General features: G+C 41.7%; 2 protein-coding genes and 1 long non-coding RNA gene across 4 annotated transcripts in view; all 3 read right to left on the minus strand.

The window, feature by feature from the left end:
* Positions 1-25,041, minus strand: part of LOC135488696 (ribosomal RNA-processing protein 7 homolog A-like) — a 185,439-nt gene that overhangs the window by 11,173 nt on the left and 149,225 nt on the right. The window lies entirely within an intron of this gene.
* LOC135488725 (uncharacterized) lies at positions 5,148-7,185 on the minus strand. The gene is made up of 3 exons (XR_010447022.1): positions 5,988-7,185; positions 5,784-5,864; positions 5,148-5,554 (listed from the first exon to the last, which is right to left on the minus strand). It is a non-coding gene; the product is annotated as an uncharacterized LOC135488725 (long non-coding RNA).
* On the minus strand, positions 16,883-19,583 carry LOC135496619 (uncharacterized). Its single transcript, XM_064786040.1, has 5 exons — positions 18,661-19,583; positions 18,110-18,177; positions 17,782-18,012; positions 17,289-17,464; positions 16,883-17,040 (listed from the first exon to the last, which is right to left on the minus strand). The coding sequence occupies exons 1-5, from the start codon at positions 18,778-18,780 to the stop codon at positions 16,883-16,885; spliced, it is 753 nt and encodes a 250-aa protein (XP_064642110.1). The 5' UTR covers positions 18,781-19,583.

Genomic DNA, 25,041 nt, shown 5'->3' on the forward strand with positions numbered 1-25,041 from the left:
GTCCAGAGACTGTGTCAGTTGGCATTAACTGTCTACGGCTAAAACCCCCTAGCACCACGGATGCTGTCGATTTTGAAATGGAGAGTGATGAAGACGAAGACGAAGTGAACGTTAGCATCTATGAACCAAATGATGACGAGTTGGAAATGAGTGATGATGATACAGGGTGTAGCGATTCTTAGAAACGGGACGATGGGGGGTTACACTAAACTCACGGATCATGACCGGCTTCACAGCTTGGCGTACGTCACAGAGTCCTAGTTGGTAAGCAGTCCTGGTAACGGACTGCGCGGACTCCAGAGCAACGGTCGTCACAGCCAATGACGTCATGGGTGACGTCACGTCTTGGTGATTTGGCGAGACGGTAGGACCGGACATATTACGATATAGATCTAGCATTTGATACACCACGAGTTTTGTCTTGATTGTGGTTATTTTCACAACTTAGATTTAGCGTTTATGTCACAACACGATCTAGATTACTAAACTAATGACGTAGATGGGTAACTGGCTCAATGTATCAGTAAATGCGGGGACAGGAATAGGTTTGGCTGGTTGTGACGGCCCATGTGAGTATGTCCAGAGGAGTTAGGACATGTGGTGGTTGGCAGTTGGACGACATGGAGATTGTCCCGGCCGCATAGCGGTTTGGATTCCCACCGTCGCCCGCAATATACTTATTGAGACCAAGTACCATAGACTAGAAACTATAGAGGGACAGTTTGTCTTGTCTCCAGTTGTAATTGTGACGTGAAGACACCATGTCTCCAGACAGGGCGAATTGCCTCCTGCTATTCCTTATAGCATTTCGGACGACAATTGGGGGGTTGGGAAAAAGACATTCAACAAAACGCAAATCAATGTGCATGCAGGTAACGTAACAGGCTCAGGTTGGCCTCGGCTTGGGACGCCTGGGTCGAAGTGGCTGGCCTCGGTCGGTATGACTGTCTCAGTCATGGTTTGGGAATACGTTACTTAAATACCTTACACGCACACGTACCTCCGTCAAGTCGAAAGTCTTAATTTGAAAAATGTCTATCACTGATTTGATCCGAGGCCCAGCTGTGAACAAAGATATGTCTCTGAGGCATTTTTAGATTGTAACAACCAACGGTTTATGATAGGACAAAGAACTCTAAATAAATGATTACGCAAGGAACCTGGTACGGCGCGGACCTTTGGTTGCTATGGAAATTAGCCTATGGGCGCCATGGTCGCTGGCTCTTTGGGTCGGTTACGGAAACGCCATGGAAGCTGGCCTTGGTAAGGTATATTCGGACTCAGCGTAATCATTAACAAGAGGCCCAAGCGCCTGGCGCTCAGCTGAGTTAATATCATTAATATCTTCCCGGTGTTTAGTTCATTATGCATGAAAATGGCATGCTCCATGGTATTTGATATCCTTTTGCGTTCACTACGGTACCAATGTTTTTGGTTGACATAATTATGCCACTGTTCATTCCTCAATCCTGACCACAATTCGGGTGAAATCATCGTATGAAAATATTTACCGAAACATGAAGTTTATGCCATGAATGAGGATACTCATTGTCATGGCCTCGTTTACAAGTACGAAGTATTTTCCCGCGAATATTCAAAACTGCTTGGCTCCTTGCCAGTTAAATAACATGTGACTATACACAAAATAGAAAACTTTGATGGAAATTGTAAATCATTTTTTTATCTATCAGGGGAAACAAGCTGATGATGATCAAATAAATCATTCATGAGAAATCGTTTTGTTGCTGAAGCTTGCATGACGAAGTTAATGCTAAACCTTTTCTTGTGCTCTACTGCGCCACCGTAGTTTTCTATTTAGACCAGCGATGACGTCATTTCTGGTGATTCCCTACGTTGTCCAATGAGCGCTTTTTAAAATGTGCCATTTGGTATTGTACAGTATGCAATGTATTTTTTCAGCGCTGCCAGCGCCAGTTGCCGAAGAGAATGCCGTAGCTCCCTCAATTTCCAATCAATTTTTATGGGAGTGACATTATTGTATTGCTTAGAATGTCTACTTTTTACCCATGAAAGAATCGTAGAACTTAAACATAATAGGCGAACAGAATCATGCCGATTCACTGCACATACTGTGGGAATTCTCCACTTCAAAATACATCGGCGATGTCATCGCGAACAGAGCATGGTAGTTGATAAAGTATGGAATTAGTGAAACCTTGGAAACACTGATAAACCTTGGAATATTCAATGTAAACCATGGAATCACTGTGCAAATAGCGCGGGAAATCGGGTGCGTTCCTTCCACGATTTATACCCTCCCAACTGACAGTCTCGTCCCAGCTGACTTTATTGATAGCAATTTGCCAGTTAGTTCAGAAGCCAACATTTTTAATGTGGAGGATGACGTCATCAATTGGCAATGCGCTGTGGTCGTTAAAATATTTTATTTCTCTTCAATGGAAGCAAAAATTAGTTTTTATGATTGTTTTGTATTCCATAGACGATAAAGTATTATGCTCGGTACTAGATGCACGCGATCATAGGACAAACACACACGTGAATAAAAAAACCCGCTTAGAACTGGTGACGTCACAAAGATCTCTGCATCCCTCGATGCGTACTGGAAGATGTAAGAAATCGCTCACGGCGAAGGAAATTTTCATCCGCAAACTTCGGTAATAAACATACATGACTAGGCTTCTTTTATTCATCGTTTGTTATAAAATATCAGTCAATCATAGACAATTAGGCCTAGACATAGTCGTCAACCTTATCCATGCATAATGCATGACAGGCCCCCAACTTCCCAAGCAACTCGTCTGATCGAAAAGGCCCCGTGTGGTGGTGGCGTATTTATAAGCGAAGCGCTATTGGTCCATATTATGGGTGTGTGGTGGGCGTGTCTTCCCATATTTGGGAGATCAGTACTGTACACTGGAGGCGAGGTACAACTGGGTTGTTTTAAAATATAGACTATTGAATCGGATATGCGACAGACTTCTAAATTACCATAAAATTCCGATCTGATCATGTAAGAATAAGCTCCAAATGTTGATTCGTAACCACGTTAGGTTCGAATGGCATTATTTCATGTTTTTATGCATTTTTAGGACTGATTCCAAGGTTTATCACTGGTTCCAAGGTTTCACTGATTCCAAGCTTTATCAACTACCACAGAGCATGCACTTCCGATATCGTTTTCACAGAAATGTCGGCAAATATTCAAGAACTAATTTCTGAATTTAGTCCCTAAAGACCTTATGACTACCACTGAAACGAACTAGTGATAATATCGCCTACCAGACTACTTTTTAAGCAGAAAATTGGGTACTTGAGTGTCATTGAGCTCCAAGATTATTGCACATAGCGTAAACAACATGCCGCCATTTTGTCTCCGCTTCAGTATTTCGTACGCCGCTTATAATGCACCTTCTCAATTAAAACCAACATAATAAGGCCTTACATCGTTGATTGAATAGGAACACCACACAAAACACAATAAAGTGGGGGTACAATCGATTACGAAGCTGAAGTGAACAGTGATTTATTCCTGGAGCTACTGCTTTTGTTGTGTAGCTGCCATGTTTTGAGAACTGGCAAATAGGAGACTTCATTGATGGCTGACGTCATCGGGCGGGAATTTGAATCGGCAGAAATAATTAAAAAGCAGGTAGCGCCCTCTCCTGTTAAAATTTTGAACTTTTTCTCAATAAAATAGATTTTCAAGAATTTTATCTTAATATTAGAGCATATTTCGACTAATTCTGCTGCTCCTAGGCCGATATAGGCCAGTTTCCTTCATGCACTCTCGCTCGCAGGAAGTAGGTCGAATGGCGACAAATTTTGTTTTGAAAGTAGAGTTTGACCAGAAGTATCCAGAAATGCAAAATTGAAGTCTCTAGGTCTTACGGTTACAAAATGTGCACCATGGGTTTAACGGACGGATGGATGGATGGATGGATGGATGGATGGACAGACGGACGCCACTGAACAACTTATTTGACAAGCCACAGCTGTTTCAGCTAGAATAGAAACGCAAGTTTAATCAGACGGCACCAGACGCCGCTTTTTAGGGAGGTGCTGGCATGAAGGTGCTAATTGCTACCCCAATAAACAACCCAGTTCCTCACCCCAACCGCTTAAGGATTACATAAAAGGCCTGAATCCACCCATGTATGCCCCTTAATTGTGTTAGTAGTAATTAAGATTGCATGCGTTTATTAGAACCAACTTGACCTGAACCAAGCTTTGTGTATTATATTCCGGCTGCCATCTTGGATAGGCTTGGGCCTGCACTGTGTAGTGTATAAAAGATGACTTTGATGGAGTTTTTCTGTAAAAATATTGATGATTGTTTGCACCTCTATTATGTTTCAGCCCAGATACCAATTCTTCTGTAAAAAGCATTTTAATATTCTGCATATAACATAGCTTTGTATGGCTGTGATTAGATTAGGTTTGCACTCAGGCAAAGACAAATAAAAGGCATTTTAAAAGGGCCTACTTCGTTATTCGTTGTGAAGAATGGTCGTCATTTGAAAATGCCATGCCCATTACTTATGTTGTGGTATGAAAGATTGGTGCCCTGTTGTACACAAATGAGACAAATAGTCGCAAAGAACAGGTCTTAACCTATAGTATATATAGGCAGGACAAATGTTTCCTATTGTAGGCCTACCAAGATGAGACAGTTAGTTGCAAAAATCGACAGGTCACAACCTATGATATCATAGGCAGGACAACGGGTGTCTCATCCAGCTTGGGGTCTTGTAATTCCGGGAGTGAAGTTGAGACAACAGTCACCAAGGACATGTCACAACCTTTATTATCATAGGCAAGGGATGTAGTTGTCTCATCCAGCTTGAGGCCTTGTTATTCCGAGAGATGAGACAACAGTCACAGAGGACATTATATGTTACAACCTTTATTATCATAGGCAAGGGATGTAGTTGTCTCATCCCGCTTGAGGCCTTGTTATTAAGAGAGATGAGACAACAGTCACAGAGGACATTATGTCACAACCTATCTTTTATATGCAGGGGATGTAGGTGTCTCATCCAGCTTGGGGTCTTGTTATTCCGAGAGGTGAGACAACATATCAAGGCAGTACCAGTACACAAAAATTAAAAGTCATGATTTCAATGTACACAATATTATTATTATTAATTATTCACAATATGCTTTTAATTTACATTCAATAGACTCATACATTCAAAAAATAATAATACAAAGTTCACATCTTCATATTCCTTGCTATAGAAGTTTCAACTTTAACTTTCTTTTAATCAAAGTGACAGACAAATGAAGGTGTGCACTGTTCCTGTATAGTCCTCAATTTGGAAATGATGTTCATCAACTTGACTAAGAACGGTTCCAAGATAAACGTTTGAGTCCAATCTGAACAAACACGTGTCGCCGACATTGAATATACGTTTTCCTGATTTGTCAGTGGTTTTCTTGGACTTCTTGCGTTTACGACCGAAATATCGCTAATGACCGCCTGCACCAACTTTCGAATCTTACCGAGCTTTTTTCTGAGGAGGGAAGTCACCATCATCATTCCTAGTCAGGTCCATTTTGAAGACGAGTATACCTGGAATTGTAAAGGCGAGTGTAAACATAATGGCAGTGGCTAAATGGGGGAGGGGGGGGGGGGTAACTGGGGGTGGCTCCAACAGACACAGCTTCTATTCTAATTCAATTCTGACACTGACCAGTGTTGAATCTAGAGAAAGAAAGGAAGTATCCTACAGATGTCCACTTTTATTTCAATGTAGATTCAAATAATATTTAATTGCAATCAAAATAGCCTCGGAACTTACCATCAGTCCAAAATCAGAGTAGTAATCACGCCTGTCTATAATGTCGGTTGCATTTCTGGTGACACATCTTGGAGGCTGAACCTGAAATAAAGAGTAATTTATTAGAATAGAATACATGCATACAAAGCCTACGGGAATACAGTATAATGATTTCAATCATCTGTTTGTGAATACATAGATGAAGGGAAACATCGCTTAACTTACCACTTATCTTGTTCACTGCCGGATCAATGATGTCGACGTACTGGGCCTATATACATGTAGCCTCATGAGTTCATTTTGCTAACAGGTGGATAATATACCAAGAACTTTTCTATATTTGGCGAATTTTTAAGACTATATTTATCAATTACATCTGTAAAGATATTTTCAACATAAACTATGGTATATGCTAACTCATGGCTTGTTCATAAGCACGATCATGACTTATTATTGTACTATTACCCATGCTGTACCCCTTTCACCAAAATAGACCCGACCATCGAACTTCAAAACTCAACTATTTTTAGACATTTGTTTTTCAAATGCATTTTCTGCATGAATAGACAGCAAACTAACATAAAATAGATATATATTTTAAAAGTAAAGATTTAAATGAATACTGGAAGTACCTCGTTTTGATAAATAACGATCAAGGGAATTCGATGCTGTACGATGAACTTGGCACCCCATCTCAATCTCCGTCTGCAAGTCGGCCATTACAGATCAAAGTTTGAGAAATTTCAGAATAAACGCACGATTCTGTACGAAACTGAAATGAGTTATGCAAAACAGCCGGGGTATTTATGATATATGATATTATGCCTACCCGGCTATCTAGTCTTAAAGAATTCCGAAATCTGTAACTTGTCGAAAAATCGATAAAAAACATGGAAATCGCCACTGTTTCGTTAATTTTGGTCCAAATTTCATGAAATTTTCAAGCCGGGTGAATGGTCATGTGACACAACTTATGAGCCAATGAAAACCGTCGTATCTAATTCGAGCACGTGTACAGAAGCGCGCTGATGTTTGAACGATGCCAATGCATTAACCCTTTGGCTGAATGGGTATTGCGATAATGTGTGAGATGTGTATTGGCGACAATGTTTACACAGCGGTTAACAGGCTTTTCGCATGGACCAATCGTTGGGCAGCAGGCTAGTAGGCAGAATGGTTTATTTCGATGTCATGTTTAGGCTTAGCTGAAACAGCTGTGAAGCTCGGCTGACTTAGTCAGCTGAGCTAAAAATGGAGAAGTTCTTCTAAAAACTAACTAATAGACATGTGCCTCAGAAACAGACCTCAGAGAAAGATCCGTATAGCTCATCGAAAAGGCGTTGCTACAATGTGGGATTCGTTTTAAATAATGGCCGACAAAGTCATAAGATAACTAATAACATATTATTTAAACTTCAAATGATAGGATCCTATCCACGTCCTCGACGAAATATTTACAGATGATCACTTATGGCATGTTTATATTTACGATGAGATGAAATTTGACTAAGTTCTAGCCTATGTCTAACAAGTTTACGCTCATGGCTAACGACCGACAGGCCCTGCTGGCCTAAGTAACACGCGCTGATTATGCGCGAAATGTTCAATGGACTGAACACTCAATGTACATGCAAGCATAGTGTGGTCATGGTATGGATGGAGTGAGTCTGATCAGAACTATTGGAACCCATGGCGGAGATGGAATACGCCGGGTAGCCGGAATGGAAAGGCTACGGTCGCCGCCGGACCCCGGCTGGGGAGGCGCGACAGGTTTGGTGCGTACCTGGGTTTGAGTCGATGTTGTCGGATTGACCACACGATCAAGACTGATTATACTGGAAAAAGCACGTCTTTTATAGCAAAATGACGCAGTCCACAATCAGCGTCGCGAGTTGGCTGAAACGGGAATTTTTGTAAGAAATTCTGACAAAACTCACTCTAAAACTACAGTTAGAAAATGAATATCAACAAGAGGCCCAAGGGCCTGGCGCTCAGCTGAAATGGATAGGTGAAGGCAAGGGCCAAGTGTGTGTCGGTACCGTTATTATGAGGCAACGTGAAGCTATAACGTCTAGCACGCAGAAGTGCTGATGCGAAAGACCTTCTTGCTATATCAGTGCATGCTGAAGTACTGAGTTGACGTCACCCTGGTATTATGACGTAAAGTCATTTATATTGCCGTTGCAGTAGTGGGGTGTGTGATGACGTCAAGGAGTTGTGTGGTGACGTCAAAGAGTGGAGTCCTTGTCTTCATGCAGCGTAGGTGGAACTAATAACATGCACATGGACACAAGGTACATAATTATTACAGTGTATTTTGTGAGGTGGGGCCTGGGGCTTTACAATGGTCAAATGAACCGACTGTTGTCTGGACATTTATGAAGTGGATGCAGCCAAATGTTTGGGACGGTCTTTTTTGTATGTGAAGAAAAGAAGATAAAGAGTTGGTTAACAAAATGAACTTTATTGGTGCGGCAGATATTTGATGCCTTTCGGCAGATATTTGAAGCGCCTTGCGGCAGATATTTGATAACGCTCTCCGGGAATGGAAAGCAGTAAAACGAGTAAGCACACCTTACTCTGAATGTGGGAACAGCAAGTGCTTTCCTGGACTTGAAATGTGCCAACGACTCCTCTTGCAATAACCAACAACAGTTGATCTGTAAAAAAAGAGAAGAGAAATTAACACTGACTGAATAAAAAAGGGTGACATAGACGGGGAAATGTACACCACCGGATACAGTCTGTGCTTGATCAGGCATCGGTCAGATGATATCCTGAACAAGGCATCTATGGAAGCAAATCCAGAAAGAGACTTAACCTTCGAAGGGCACACTTATTACTCAGTGAAAAGTCAGTCCTGTGGGCTGTTTTCCAATTCAAAATAAAAGTGTAACCTCTTTAAATTAGTCTCACAGACTGAACCATAACACTCAACAGCCAACCGTGCCCATATGATGTGAGCCGAGAGCTGGGCTTAAAGATGAGCGAGTGGTGTACTACATTTTGAAAATTGTCTATCGTCTACGACATGTGACAGAACAGGATCTAGTGGACTTAATGATGAGGTACTATCAAATAAGGTGTCCATCAAATGAATCATGAGGGCCTGTTGAGTTATACTCTAAGCCTGTCCTATAGGGCTTGGCTATGGTTTTTGTCTTTTTTACAGCTACAGTACAGCCATGCACAGCGCAGTGTACAGACAGTACAGGATTGCAAACCAAAAACATGAGCATTGCTGCGTAACGAAACTGCAGTGGGATTCATACTACGATGTCATAATGTGACTTTCAAAATAATTGTAAACAAACGTAAATGGCGAAATTTGTTGCAAAATTGCCATCCATAACAACTCAGGGACCGTAGCCAAAATGGCCGACGGCGAATTCTCCGGTCGCTAGCGCAGTCCATAAACAAGCATCAATTTTACCAACTTTGGGCGCAAGCTTGGTCATCAAAGTTACAGAACTGTTAGAAATACATCCAAACAACATATATATACAGTTAAAAGTGCATAAAAATCCCGTTTCAACCTCCGGGCGCTACCTTTTTTTCTCCGCCAGACGCCGGGCCCTACCGGTCTTTATTTAGTGCGACCGCCACCAGAGTGTTTATCACGATCTTTCGCCGTTTTAATTGCGCGTTTTAGGCAGATTAATCAATTATTACATGCATGCATTATATATCACCGAAATGATAATTGCGTAGGCTATTTGAAACTAAGTTCAGATATAATTTTTGATCTTTGAATTGAATTTAGGCGAGTGATTTTTGACACCCGGTCGACATATCAGGACTTGCAAAATTCACGCGAGATCGCTTGCTTCATCGGCACGTTTGAAAACCGAATTTTACAAATTCTACAAATATTTATCACATACCATATGTATCACCACAAAGGTAACTCTCTAGACTATTTGAAACCAAGTTCAGATACTTATTTTCACAAAAATTCGAAGCTATGCAAGCGATTTTTCAGTGGTAGAGATCGACGGAAACAAATTTCTCGCTCTAAAATGACATGAGACGAGCACCAACTTTCGCTAATTTGTGCACAAAATTTCCGCAATATTATAAAAAACTATCGATAAATCTGAATTATATAGACTCTTTTCAGTACCTAAACAAATTTCAGGTACATGGTCATGTTGATTAAAAGAGTATCAACCGATTGAACATGAGAAAGTTCACTCATCTTCATTGAAGCAGCGACTACCGCCATTTTTAAATGATGGCATCTCTTCTATCGATCGGCCAATCAGCGGCACTGCTTGCAAAAAGTTGAGCCACCGCCAAATTTGAAATCGCCAAAATTCAGTCAATGTGCCTGCAGCGCCAACTGGCGGTGAAAACTATATTAATTCCATTAAAAGTAAAAAATTAAAAAATATTAAAAAATATTCAGCCACATTTGAAAACAATATTTGCTCTGTGGACCGAGGTAAAAAGGGAAAGAAATCTAAACGCGAAATGACCTCATTCTCTTAATACAGGTCGGATCGCGCTGATTTTTCGTGTTTTGAGTTCACCTTGGGCAACTCCTAATTTAGCACCGTCAACGAAGTGGCTAGGCCTTCCCAATCAGAAATGTCCAATTTTGTCCACAGATGGGTCCCTAGATGGATGGATGGATGGATGGATGGATGGATTGCAGGACGGACACCATTTGAACAGCTATTCTACTAGCTCCGCTGACTTTGTCAGCTGAGCTAAAAATCGTCTCGTACAAAAGTTTCTTTTACCGGTAAGGAACACACTAGCCGTAAAAGAGAAAAATCTAACGAGCGGTTCCAAAGTTAATAAAGTTTGAAGTTAGATCCCCAAGGTTTTTTGAGAAACGGCTCCTAAGCCATTTCCCAGTAGCAAGATTGACGGAGTTACGGCTTTCCCACCGACTAATCCGCAAAAGTTATGAAAACGGCTTGTAGGATTTTACTTAAACTTTGACAATATGTCTTGATGATAAAGAAGAACATATTTCCAGAATTTGGGCAAAATCGCCTCGCTAGATAAATATTTACACACATTTCCGCACACCAGCCGGAGACAATTTCAAATACGGCGTCAATGCGTAAAGCGATACAACAATGACGCTTTCTCCCACTTTACGCCGTACAAACTTGCCGATATTCCAAAAACGGCTTGCACGATTTTACTGAAACTTAGACAATATAATTTTATGATACAGGACAGCATATTATTAGAAACTAGGCAAAATCGCCTCGTTAGAAAAATATTTACAGACATCACCGTACAACAGTCGAAGATGACGTCGATAGCGGCGTCAAGGCGTAAAACGACACAACAATGACGCTTCTCCAATGTTGCGCTGAACAAACTTACTAATATTACAACAAGAGGCCCAAGGGCCTGGCGCTCAGCTGAGTTGTTGCCGCGTTGTTCGTATATATTACATTACTCGTCAAACTCTACTAAACTAAGGACTCAAAGCCTAAGGATATTAGCTTCTGGATGTGTAACAGTGAATTACGGTAGACTGGCGCAATCTACTTCAAGCAAGCTCCACCCTTGCAATGTGTGCGCAAACAGATAACCTAACCTATATTGGACCATCAATTCCACACACAGCAACATGATTCATCCTCAGCTGTTACCATGATGATGATGATGATGATCCTTTTCGCAAATTGGTCGTCTTCTGTCTTTCTTCCATACTTTAGTGCCACCGGATGTAGTCTGCCCTTGTGGAGGGAGCCTTTCAGCACAGGACACAAGAATCCATGCGAATTGAATCACATGGAGAGACTAGCCCAATCACCCGCTTTTGGCTGGGTAGAAATGGGTAAATCTCGCAGACTGGACCTTAAACTCTACTGCCGACGTGTGGGGCCGGTCTGACAGATGAGCAAGTAGGGTCCACCTCATGCAGAAGGCACCAGTTTCCCTAACTAAAAGGGTAACATTAACAAAATGACGTACCCAACTCTATTATTGCCTAAAGGCCTGTGTACACTAGTTAAATTTTAGCAACATTTTTACAACATTTCCAGTTGCAACAAATGTTGCAAAAATGTTGCGTAGTGTGTACAGAGCAAAACGTGTCTTACATTTACAACATGTTGTAAAATTGTTGTAAAATTGTTGCAAATTAAATGCAATGCAATTCTTTGTTGCATGTTGTAAAAATGTTGCAAACTCTTCAGCCAATCAGAAATAGGATTTGCGTCATGTGATCTACCTGAGGTCATGTGACTTGAACAAGAAGCAGGTATAGCAACTCTCAAGTGAGTGTAGGGTGATGAAACCTTTTCTAGAAGTTTCATCCATTCGCAGGAAGTTTTTGTATGACGGCTTGTCAGTCAGCCGCAACTCCTTTAACAGGCAGTCCGAGGGTATGCCCCATGATCCACCCTCATTTTGATCCAGGGCCTGGTCCATACACTCTTTGGTTATTTCGCCGCCTCTTCCGTCTCTCAACAATGACAGCTAAAATTGCTGCAGAAGCACTCAAAACACATCTTCTCTCCTTGGAATCATCCATTTTCCCTCCAAAATACCTATTTCCCTTTGTTCCCACTAAAAAGTTTGCAACAATTTACCAACATGTTGTAAAAATGTTGCTAATTTGTTGCAATTTTGTTGCTAGTGTACACAGGGCCTTGAAGGGCTTGTTGCAAAATTGTTGTAAAAATGTTGGTAAAATGTTGCTAATATTTTACTAGTGTACACCCTGCTTAAGTCAAGTGAAACTCTGACAAACCTTAGCAGAATGCCACCATTGAAATGTTGATAGCAAGTAAAAACTTTAAACAGATAGACTTGATTTTTTTAACCAACTGCCACATGCGGTTTTCTTTATTTAGTCAATTTTGAGGTAAGTATTACAGAATGAAATACTTGAATACTAAAATTGACTGGCTCTTCTGATGATCGCACTGGTGAACACCGAAGTCGATGGGATGTGCAAAGTCATAGCTCGATCCTCTCTCTTGGTCATCAGTGATGTGGTCACCAAATATGTTCAAATGCAGCTGCAGTAGTGCAGATCATTCCTGCAAAACATGATGAGGAGATAACATTTTAATTTTGATAGATAGCTAAGCTAGCCAAGTTTTATATCAAATACAAGGCCAACAACAACTGATAAGGCGCTAGGGCCGAATGATCAAGGAAGTTCATTGAGAATACATTGTGATAAGAGTGATGAATCGGCCCCGTTTGAAGCATTGCGCTATGTACAGTTTGCATGTGTCAGTGTGTATCAGCTATCGCATTTACTGTTTGTTGACATTTCAAATCGCCGGAGTCGATCCTCAATTACACTGTTTATGTACATTGGCAACCTTACCCGATGATATCAGAACGATGTTTATTATTGTCTTGTTTATTCACATTAGTTCTGCTATGTGACAAGAGTTATTTGTTGAGTAATCCATGATTTAAAGCCGGACTTTGACATCGTTTCTCAGACCAAGCTGCTATTTCGCAGATCGTTTTTCAACGATCGTCGACGAACTACTTCAAAATAATCACATCCAATTAAACAATCCAAGCCTTCCCTAATGTCATCAACATGCAATAACACAAGCAGCCAAATATTATCGCCTATGAAATTGTGGATTTAATGAGAACTTACCTCCGAATTGACAGAACGCGATCTATTCCATAGCATGGTCTCCTTACGTCTGAACTGCGCAGACTCAGAGACGTGACGTTCGCTGCACGTGGGATAACTCGCGCGAAATTTAAAATGCTCTTCTTGGGGGGTGCTCACTAAATTGCGCCAGTAACACCACCTGGTGAGAAATTCATGAACCACGCCTATTGATAATGAAAGAGAAAGCTTTGCTCTATAAGATTAGATTTGATTCATGATCCCCAACTTAAAGAATTAGGAGAAATCAGCTGCTGGCAAAGTTTTTGGAAAATTTTGCTCGGTGCCACCTAGTGGCTAAACCGCTCATCCTGCCGGACCCACATTTGGTCTATTCAGGAGTCCTGAAGGGTCTCAACGCCTCAGAGGGAAAATCTATCGCCTATCCGCCATAGTTTTGAAACGTGCCTGTTTAACGGACAGACAGACAGACAGACAGACAGACAGACAGACAGACAGACGGACATTCATTCTACCATTTACTCATATGAATAGCTCAGCTTGTCAGCTGAGCTAAAAACGGCTCGTACAAAATTGCTGAAACTTAAACAAGCCATGCTCATAGTATCAAACACAATACTCATACAATTTGATCGAAATCGATTCGACAGAAGAAAATTTGTAGACTTTTCCGCACATCGGGAGGGTAAATTCTACGACGTGACGTCAGCCGTTGGCCTTTACAAAATGACGACGAAAACCACCTAAAGGTCGAAATAGATGCTAAATAATTCAGTAACTGGCTAATCCGTCGCGGAATTGAATATATTACAAGAGAGATATGGTATGCAAGATTGAGTAAACGAGATTTGACGAAAATTCAACGAGTAGTTTTTAAGATATTTGAAGTTACGCGCGGTATTGGTGAAACAAAAGATCCCGCATGGCGCGCCATGTTTCAGGCCTTGCTATGACAACAGGCGAGAGGGTGTCCCGAAAATATCGCCAAAATACACCAACTTTCCCACAACCGAAATAATATTTATAGATATGATGAAGTTCGTCAAATACTCGAATATCAATTTGTAAAGTAATAATAAATTCGTACGAGGCAATTTTAAATCATGACGTTTCTCCGAGAAGTGGAGAAAGGAAGTGCGAGCGGCCTCATGCACGTGCACAATGGCCGAATATAGCAGACGACAAGTAAAACGGTGAGGTCGACAATATTGCCAATTTTGACGAAAGTACTCGGACTACACGGCTACATCTGGTTCAGGCTATAGATAAATGCTATGACTATCGTAGTACAAACTTATAGCGGATTCTAACGAGGAAAATTCTGGCTATAAAGCTTTCCACGAAATGGACAGATGCATGATCGTACCACGAGGTCCAGACACCAGTCGACAGGTGAAATGACAGTGGTGACAAACGATGTGAATTTTGACAATGGCGTATGAGTTTCATACACAAAATTTGGTCAAGCATGCGGCCAAATGTCTCAACCATCGTAATATAAAGTTATAGGAAATTCCAATGAGCAAAAATCGAGATAAAGAAGGTACGAATCCAACTTGGTGCGAAACCCACAAAACCCATTTTGAAAAGATGGCGGCGTCCAATTATAAAGTGGGCGAACCGCTATAAAGTATTAATTTGGAGTACCCAAGGATGTCAACTTGGAGAAGGAAGATAGGTAGTTCAGAGAACAGTGTCTCTAGAACTGGTAGTTCAGAGAACAGTGTCTCTAGAACTGTTTAAGGTGTAATATGGTTGATTTTAACGAGCGACTTTGTTAGATTCTGACCCGAAAATCTCGACTCCACTCACAAACGATAGACAGTCTTACAAACAGCTGATTGTGTACAAAATGTACACTGTACATGATACATGTAATACTATACGTGAAGATGAGTCACAGCGTCTCTGTGCTGCATTACACTCAAATTGTGCAGTGTCAATGCTAAAAACAAAACTGGCGGCAGATTTGAAAGATAAATTTATCAGTCCATGATAGAAGTCCAAAATACACAGGATATTGAGGGAGATGCTTGACAAAATCTTAAACCTCTTAAACCTGTCAAACTCAAGGAGCCGATTTGATCTTGACTCACTGAACGAGGTGCAATGCTTGGACAAATTTAGATTTGGAAAGGATGAGATAAGAGATCTTGTCTCTGTGCTCGACTTGCGACCGGTGATAATTTGCAGAAACCGGTCTGTAGTACGGGCAGAGGATGCTCTCTGCATGACACTCAGGCGCTTTTCATACCCTAACCGTCTGACTGATATGGAAGAATTGTTTGGCCGACCCACCTCAGTGCTATCACTTGCCATAAACGAGACGGTCGACTTCATTTACAGAAGGCATGGTCATCTTTTAAATCGGGTTGATCAGCCGTGGATGGATGCAAACCATCTTCGCTCCTACGCTGACGCGATTCATGGCCTTGGTGCCCCTCTAGAGAACTGCTTCGGCTTCATAGACGGGACTGTAAGGCCGATATGCCGACCAATTCGTCTTCAAAGAGTGGTATTCAATGGGCACAAGAGGGTACATGCGATTAAATTTCAATCATTGACGCTTCCTAATGGACTAATCGCGAATCTGTGGGGGCCGGCTGAAGGACGCAGACATGACTCCGGTATTTTGAGGGAAAGTGGTCTTCTTCGCCAGCTCGACCAGTTGCCCCGAACGGCAACAGGAGACAACTTCTACATATACGGAGATCCAGCTTACCCAAACCGCCCTTGGTTAATTTCCCCGTTCAGAGAAGGAGCAGCTGTTCTCACTCGGCAACAAGAAGACTTCAATTCCGCAATGTCTGGTGTGCGCACTTCGGTGGAATGGACATTTGGAAAAATTCTGAAATATTGGGCCTTTGTTGACTTTAAAAAGAATTTAAAGGTCTTCCTTCAGCCTGTTGCCAAGTATTACTTAGTGGCAGGGCTTCTGACCAATTTTCACACTTGCCTATACGGATCACAGACCGGCTCCTATTTTGAAATGGAGGCTCCATCACTTCAGGATTACATTGGGAACTAATGACGATTTACAAGGGGGACCAATTAAGGACCAATAAGAGCCACATCATCAACTCTCAGACTCTTCATGTAGGATTGGCTTTCTATAGACTATTTTTTGGGAAATTAGAAGTTCAGACTCAAGTTGAAACATAAACAATATTTTTATTTCAAAAATTCAAAATAAACTATATGACAAATCTCAAACTACTGACCTATTGGTCGTGTTGGCAGTGAAATGATCAAAGCTCACCCAAATGAGTTGTTTAGAAATGAACACTCTCTAAGCCTGACGAAAATTCATCTGACGAAAATAACACTTCAGGATGAAAGTTCATCCAAAAAAAGTCAGATGAATTTTCAACAGCTGCTAGACTGGTAACTTGCTGTAGTTATACGTTAATAAAGTTATTGTAATTGTAATTGTAATTGGTAACAGTCATTCTGCCTACAGGGTGGTTAAGAAAAAGTGTCCCTTGAACAATAGGTAGACAACGATAACACTACTTTTTCATACTCTCAAGCATGGTCTTCATCATCGAAAACATTCTCCCTTTCTCCTCTCTTTCCATTGCAGTTCCTGCTTTCTGACCTCCAACTCTTCCTTTCTAAGCTCAATTTCTGCTTTTTTGTACTCTACATACTCAGACATGGATTGTGTTCTCCTGACCTTTTTCGATGGGGTAGAGTCATCTGAAATAAAAACCCGTGAGATATTACAGGAAGATAGCGTATATCGGATTGAAATATTATATGGCACAGATTATGTTCAATGCGTCAAACATACCATCCAGGCGGGGGGAGGGGTGTCTTGGTGTAAAACCATATAAAGAGGATAACGAGTACTCGGGCAAAAACAACAACTTGCTATACATTACAATACCTGTACAATACAAGAATCTGAATAACTTGGGGGCCTTTATTGAGACCAAAATGCTTGCCTTTTTTTGCCATGCCTTCCATGGCATGTTTCCTTACGGCCTCCCCCTGTTTTATGATGTCTTTGTCATCGGAACCCTTTGTCTCAGAGGCTTTTTTGACGTGCGATTCATCCTTCATCTGAGATATCTCAGTCAAAAGGCTGTCTCTCTCTGTGTATTCTTCAGCTGTTCCTGATCTGCAAGAAAAGACAGAGTAACATGTACCATCAAGGCCCTTTGATTTTAGAGCCTACTTCACCCACCATTTTTAAAATGGCACATAGGAAACAAATCAATTTAAATATCATTGAGCACAAGTATTGAGTATTTTATCAAAGATTCCCCATTTCTACAGTGGATGCATCTGCCCTGCAATAGGCTACATATCATTTGTTTCTGTACATACCTTCTGTGATACCCTCAGGCACACATTGATGCATCACTTTAAGATGCAAACTCTTGGAAACTAGTGTGGTTGCATGTTCAAGTTCACTTAAAATTTCACATGTCTTACCTTCTCAGTGCCGCCATTTGCTCTGATTTAAAAGCTTTCAACAATTTCTCTACCCTCTCCTTGATTGATCTACTATTGACGGCCTGCACATTGGGGCGCCTTTTCATGAGCTCTTTATTAAAGGCCTTTGCAATCTCATCCCATCTACTGGCGTCATCAAAAGGATTGAGGAGAAGGACCTCCTTCAGCACACTTATGTCATACCCGGGGTTGTACCGAAGCATCTTCGGACTGAAAAAAATTATCAAAACCACATTAGGGCTTAATGTTTTATGATTTCTTCAGGAGACAATATATTTCAGGTGTTCAGGTCCATGTCTATACATACCCTGATGGTGCCTCCTTGTGTTGGTCATCTGCCCCTTCAGATGGTTCTGGTATCGGTAATTTTAAGTTCTGAAAAGAAAGAAACCCATAATGCAAATAAATATCAAAATTTATGCTACACACCACACTCAACCCAAATCACGGTGAAAGTCTGAAAAAATCCACAAATTTCTTGAAATGTAGGGGGCTGAAGCCCCCACCCCGGGCCCGGCTGCTACACCCATGCCTACTTTACTCGATGTGCTCCGATCCCTCACCCTGATACTCGCTGATTTTTAGGTTCACCTACTGGTACAATTTGTTTACATATCTAGAGGTTCTATTTGGCTCGCTTGCACGTTCTCCAGAATACGACAACACAACGCGACTCATCTGTCATCATGCAATGATGCATGCATGCATGTATATCCACCCATACAATGATACATAAGTGGGCCGACACAGAGCGGCATATTTTTTGCACCTTGGGGAGCCCAATTTACCACATTTTCATTGCTTGATTAAGATTAGCACTCTACCGTTACTGCCGTGCATCTCTACAAAACTACCTACCGCAATAGTGTCCCACAAATTAGCCATTTTGTTGTTCAATGTCCTCGTTTGGCAATGCGAGATCCAGCGCCTGATTCTCGGAAACCGCAATCGGGATCGGAATGAAATGGCCAGGGCCATTGTGCTCACCTCATGTGGAGGAAAGATGGATAAAGAGCATGGTATTGTGTCATGTAGTGTTAGGTTTGATGTAGGTCCAAGCAATTACAATTTCCCCAAAATGGCCAATTTACAGTACATTCGACCTCTGTGACCTTGAAAAGTAGGTCAAATCAAAGAAGACCCGGGTGACACATTGAATGGTTGTTAGAATTAGATGTACCTATGATATAAAATTGGTGACAATCGGGGAAGTCATTACTAGGAATAATGGCATTTTGAAGAATTTAGGATTTGGCCCCCTCCCTGGAGGCCAAACGGCAAATCAGATCGCACCAAACTTCGGTACCTGAGATCACCTGACCAAGGGGTACATGTGTACTTAATTTGTGATCAATAGTCATTGCAGTTAAGAAACGTGCCATAGTTACGGCCTGACGGCGAATTTACGCCATTTGACCTCCGTGACCTTGACAAGAAGGTCAAATTAAAAACCTGTGACATATACTGTATGGTGGTTAGATGTACCCATGATATCAAATTGGTGGCAATCTGGCGAGAAGTTAAGGAATAATCACATTTTTAAGGTTTTTGGATTTTGCCCCCTGGTGGTCAAGTGGTGAATCATATTGGACCAAACTTCGGTCCCTGAGATCACCTGACTAAGGGGTAAATGTGTACCAAATTTGGTATCAATAGTCATTGCAGTTTAGAAACGTGCCATCGTTACATCCTAACGGCCAATTTACACCATTTGACCTCTGTGACCTTGAAAAGGAGGTCAAATCAAAAACCCGGAGGATATGTGATGCACCTTTGCTAGAAGTACCTACCATATTTTTTTCAAAATTTCCCGACTACAATTAAGGGAGATATTGCATATTTTCACTTTTAACGTTTGGCCCCCTGGTGGCCAAACCATGAGACGAATCGGACCGAAACTTGGTCTCCAAGGTGTCATTACATAAGGGTACATGTGTACCAAGTTTCAACTCAATAGCTCTAACAGTTACGAAACGTGCCCTGCTAACGGACGATGGACGACGACGACGACGACGGACGACGGACGCCACGGTATGGGATAAGCTCACCTCTGCTAAGAGGTGAGCTAAAAACCCACCCATAGACTGATGACGTCACACGCATAAATGGCTCATTCTCGGTGAATTTCTCGGCGGCCCGGGATAGCGAAAGGTCACTAATGACTAAATAATCTAACGAGATATTATCTTTCACTTTCAGGTTACGTCAGTCAACTGATGAAGGTGCTTACAGAAGAAGTGGTGGTGAATCCCCAGGAGTTTTCTGATGAGCTTGCCGCAATCACAGAGTCATTGCCATTGATTTCAAAATATGAGAAGCCAAGTAAAGAAGAGGCTGTTGCCAAATACAGTCATTTTGAGAAGTTTCAATCTGATCATTGACATTTTGGCTGAAATGTAGTAGAGGGCACAGTGTGACATGTCATGAGGAGGTGCCATATAGTGTGACATGTCATGAGGAGGTGCCATATTAATACTAAGAGTCCAACACAGTATTGCAACATTGTCGAAGACAGTCAGTTTTAGAAGTGCACCAGTCAGTGGACCTTTTGTATTATGTATTAGAAGTGCACCTTTTATATAAATAATGAATTTTCTATGTTATACAATTTTTTACCTTCATTCTTCTGCCCATTTTAATCCCTCGAACTGAAAGTTATCCTCAAGGCCAGGTGGAGGGAATTGTGCTCTTATTCTGCAAACACAACAGGCTGGTAATGGCACTCGTACCTCCTTCCAGAGGAAGCCCCAGCACCATCTTGCCAATTGGCGATATGTAATGTGGCGGTTCTTCTTATGTATGGGTCCATCGATTGCTTTCCGCCCATACTGCAACTTGTACTGGAACCAGGCTTTCTGCAGCACCCAAGGGTCAAGACTAACACTGGCAAAAGCAGGTGTGTCCGTCATGCAGTCGAAAATAAAACTGATTACAGGCTCAGGCCCAAAGATGCAGTTTAAGGAAATTCGCTCACCAACGGTCATCCCGAAGCCTCCAATCTTCATCCTCGCCGGCCTCAAGCACATTCTCCAACATTGCCGGATCATCGCTCTCATATTCTGGTTCAAACTGATATGGCGCTATCAATCTTTGTTCACCCCGAGGTAAATCACCATCCTCAAAACCCACATATTCTCCATCAGAGTCACTAACTACGTTGAATCCGTCTGAAAAGTCACTTGGATTCGAAGAGCTACAACTGATTTCACTACTATCCACCATGTTTGTTGTTAAGAATCAGCTGATCAGCTGGCCTTGCCTTGTGTGACGTCACGCATATGCGGGCTGGAGAGGCGGGATTTTTTTCGTGCGCTTTTTCAAAACTCCTTATATCGCGTTTCGAGGTCTACCAAATTTATTTTTCAACCAATTATTTGAAATCCTGAGGAAAAGTTACATGAAAATACTCAATGAAAATGACCATAAGAGGGAGACTTTAAGGTAAAACATGACTTAGTCAAAAGAACAAAGTTAGACTTTAGGTAAACAAGGGTTTATTGTTAAACCCGAGTAATAGGAAAAGTGGTACGACAAATCCAAGACTTTTTAAAAAAGGCCTCAAAAACATTGTCTTTGGCATTAATTTTAGGAAAAAGACATTGTCTTTGGCCACAATTTTAGGGAAAAGTGGTATTTCTAGAAATTGCCTTTTTACTGAAATTGAACTCAAATGGCTCTAGATATTGTCTTTTTCCTAAAATTAAGGCTAAAGACAATGTTTTTTTGGGTCGTTTTAGGAAAGTCGTGGATTTGTCGTACTTTCATTTTCCTTTTGACTAGTTATGTTCATCTTCTGATGCAGAGTCAGTTTGACTGTTGTCATAGGTCTGTGATGAAGGATTGCTGGCAGGTTGATCTATGCTAGTGAAAACGGCTGCATCAGGGAAAATGCTGTACAGATTGTTTGGCTTCACCTGACAGCTCCACTTCACTAGAATTTACATGCAATTTTGACTGGCGCACAACATCTGTGGAATGTGGTGTGCAATGTGACTGCATGCTAATCCCAGGCTGATTAAGATAATAAGACACTGTCAGATATTTCAAATGAAATGGCCAGGGGCCATTGTGCTCACCGTATAGATATTTTATGCTTTGGAATTCATCCAGGTTAAAAAAAATTGTACGTGTATAGTATATAGGTCAAACCAAAGTCGGTATGACATGTGATGTATCGTTGCTTGGAGTAAGTACCATAAACAAGTCACTAATAAACGAGATATTGCACTTTTTACCTATTTTAGTTTTGGCCTCCTGGTGGCCAAGTTGAGTACCAGATCAGATTGAAAATCGGTGTCCGAGATGACATGACATAGGGAGTCATGTGTACCAAATTTCAAGTTCATAGCTTTAGTGGTTAAGAAACGTGCCATAGTTACAATCAAGCAACCAATTTACTCCATTTGACCTCTGTGACCTTTAAAAGCAGGTCAGATCAAAAACTCATATGATATATGATGTATCCTTGCTAGGAGAACTTACCATCAAAATGTTATTGAAAAGAATCACTAATAAGCGAGATATCACATTTTCTAGGTTTTCACTTTTGGCCCCCTAGTGGCCAAGTCGAAAATCAGACCGGACTGAAATTCAGGGTCAGAGGTCAGCTGACCTAGGGGGTCCTTTGTACAAAGTCTCAAGTGCATAGCCTCAGGGGTTAACAAACGTTCCACAGTTTCGCTCAAATGGCCAATTTACGCCATTTGACCTCTGTGACCTTGACAAGTAAATTAAATCAAAAACCTGTGTCATATGTGATGTATCCTTGCTAAGAGTATCTACCATAAAATCTTTACCGAAAACTAATCAGTAATAAGCGAGATATGGCACTATTCAAATTTTTCGTTTTGGCCCCCTGGTGGCCAAGTTAAGAATCAGACCAAACCGAAAATCAGTGTCAAAGGTCGTCTGACCTAGGGGGTCATGTGTACCAAGTTTAAAATTCATAGCTTTAGTGGTTAAGAAACGTGCCATAATTACACACAAACAGCCAATTCACACTATTTGACCTCTGTGACCTTGAAAAGTACGCCACATCGACCAGATTTTTTGTCAACATGTAGAGCTACGTCACAGGTGCCTACATACCAAATTTAAAGACTATAGGACGAATAAAGACAAAACGTGCCACTATCGGTGAAATTTTAGAGTTTGACCTCTGTGACCTTGAAAAGTAGGTCAAATCAAAAACCCGTATGACATGTGATGTATCCTTGCTAGGGGTACCCACCATAAAAATTTAGCAAAAACAAATCAGTAATAAACGATTTATCACACTTTTTAAGTTTTTGGTTTTAGCCCCCTGGTGGCCAGGTGAAGAATCAGACCGGACCGAAATTAGCTGCAACATACTTCTTGATAAATCATGCAGTAAACTCAGTCAGAAGCTGTCTCAACTGAAGGACAGAAATATACTCCTTCATTTTCAATTCAAAGATTTATCACTGTTCTTAATAAGCGGAATAATGATGAGAAAAAATATTTGGAGTATGAATCCTGGCTGTTATCAATAACCAATTGTATATTTTGTTGTAATAGTGGTATAGTGAAGGTAACAATGGATATTCTTACTGTAAACTTCATTGTGTCGGAACGGCCATCTTGGCTAACTCCCAGCGTCCTCACGTGACGCATATCACAACATCCCCCTTCTCATAACAGTCCATAGTGAACATGACAACTTCTAAAAGTCCATCTTAGCAAGGTACGATATCTGAGAACCTTAAGTCCGAATAACTACCAGAGTCAGTTCGTTACTACTATCCTGGGCGTGATTACGAATTACTTGTACTAGTAAAGACAGCAGAACTAATAGTATGGCGCGCGCGACACCTTGGAGAGAACACCGAATATAAGAACTGTCAAAACTGAAAACAAAAAAACATATCTACAAATCTAGTCCAAATGAATAATATTGTCGCGTGCGCTTACTCTGAACATTGCTTATGGTTTGCGCAAACTGATGATTATTGTTCTTAACCTTCCTAACGTATTTTCTAGTCGTCGCGGTACCCGATTGGTTTTACGACTGCGCGACCTGAACGAGTAGAGACAACCTGCTTCGGATTACTAGTAGCTGGGACCTTTCCTGGGCTCGCATTGCGCAGTTCTCCGTTCGGCATGCTTGGTGGTCCCGGACACGTAGTATCATTTCCCTGGCTGGCATCAGTCTGAAATGCCACCTGGTCACTGGGGGGTGGAATTACCGGCACATGATGATGACCTGGGTTGATACGTGTAGCGACAGGCAGGTCTTCAGGAAGGGCGGTTTGATCGTATTGTTCCTTCATTGTTTGACTTCTAGTTGTTGTCTCTGCTGGGCTGTAGCGCTGGTAGTAGTGTGATGCGACGGAATCAGCGTGTTCAGACGACGGCCAAACATCATCTCGGCAGGGGATGGTAACCCCGGCCCAATAGGTGTGGCTCTAAGGTTCATCATGGCTACATCCAAGGATTTGCCCGTCTTCGTACATTTCTTGATAGTACGCTTTACAAGATCCACCATGGCTTCGCTGAAACCATTACTATGCGGGTATCGTGGCGATGAGGTTGTGTGCGTAATGGACCACTCACTGCAGAACGTCTTCATCTCGGCTCCTGTGTAGTGTCCTCCATTGTCACTGATGATCTCGTCTGGTCCGCCGAAGAAGCTGCAGGCACTGCGGATTTCTTTCGTGACTTTCTTGTAAGTAACGGGTGGCGGCATCTCTGCAACAATCGGGTACTTGGTGAAGTAGTCCGCTAAGACAAGATACATACGACCGTTAACCTCAAATAGATCTGAGGCCAATTTCATCCATGGTCCTTTGGCAATCTCATGCGGGATAAGGGGCTCCTTCTTGTCTTGAGGTCGGTACTCCTGGCAAGTACTGCATTTCGAGACAAGATCTTCCACATCTTTGTTAATGTTGGGCCAGTATACCAATTCCCTCGCCAGCCTTCTTGTTTTCTCAATGCCCTGGTGAGCATCGTGGAGCTGTTCGAGGATGTTTTTTCGAAGTTTCTCTGATATAATGACTTTCCCTTGAACAGTATACCCTCCTCAATAGCTAGCTCATCTCTGTATGACCAGAACTGTCTTAATGGTGCTGGAAGATCATGCTGTTTTGCTGGCCAGCCTCTCCAGATGTACTCGCTTAATTGCTGCAGGACTGGATCGCTGCTTGTGAGGTCACGGAGTTGCTGTGGTTTGTAGATTCCACAGTGGACAAGGTCTTGGTTGATCGTGTCACCCTCTAT

The sequence above is a fragment of the Lineus longissimus genome, chromosome 1, assembly GCF_910592395.1.
Source record: "Lineus longissimus chromosome 1, tnLinLong1.2, whole genome shotgun sequence".
Lineage (NCBI taxonomy): Eukaryota > Metazoa > Nemertea > Pilidiophora > Heteronemertea > Lineidae > Lineus > Lineus longissimus.

What these genes read in the sequence shown, in the direction of transcription:
- LOC135496619 (XM_064786040.1), bottom strand. Translation starts at nt 18,780, where the DNA reads ATGGCCCTGGCCATTTCATTCCGATCCCGATTGCGGTTTCCGAGAATC. An exon ending in ATTTGTGGGACACTATTGCG is followed by an intron (nt 18,178 to 18,660) that starts GTAGGTAGTTTT and finishes CTTTCTTTTCAG; the next exon opens with AACTTAAAATTACCGATACC. An exon ending in CACAAGGAGGCACCATCAGG is followed by an intron (nt 18,013 to 18,109) that starts GTATGTATAGAC and finishes AATTTTTTTCAG; the next exon opens with TCCGAAGATGCTTCGGTACA.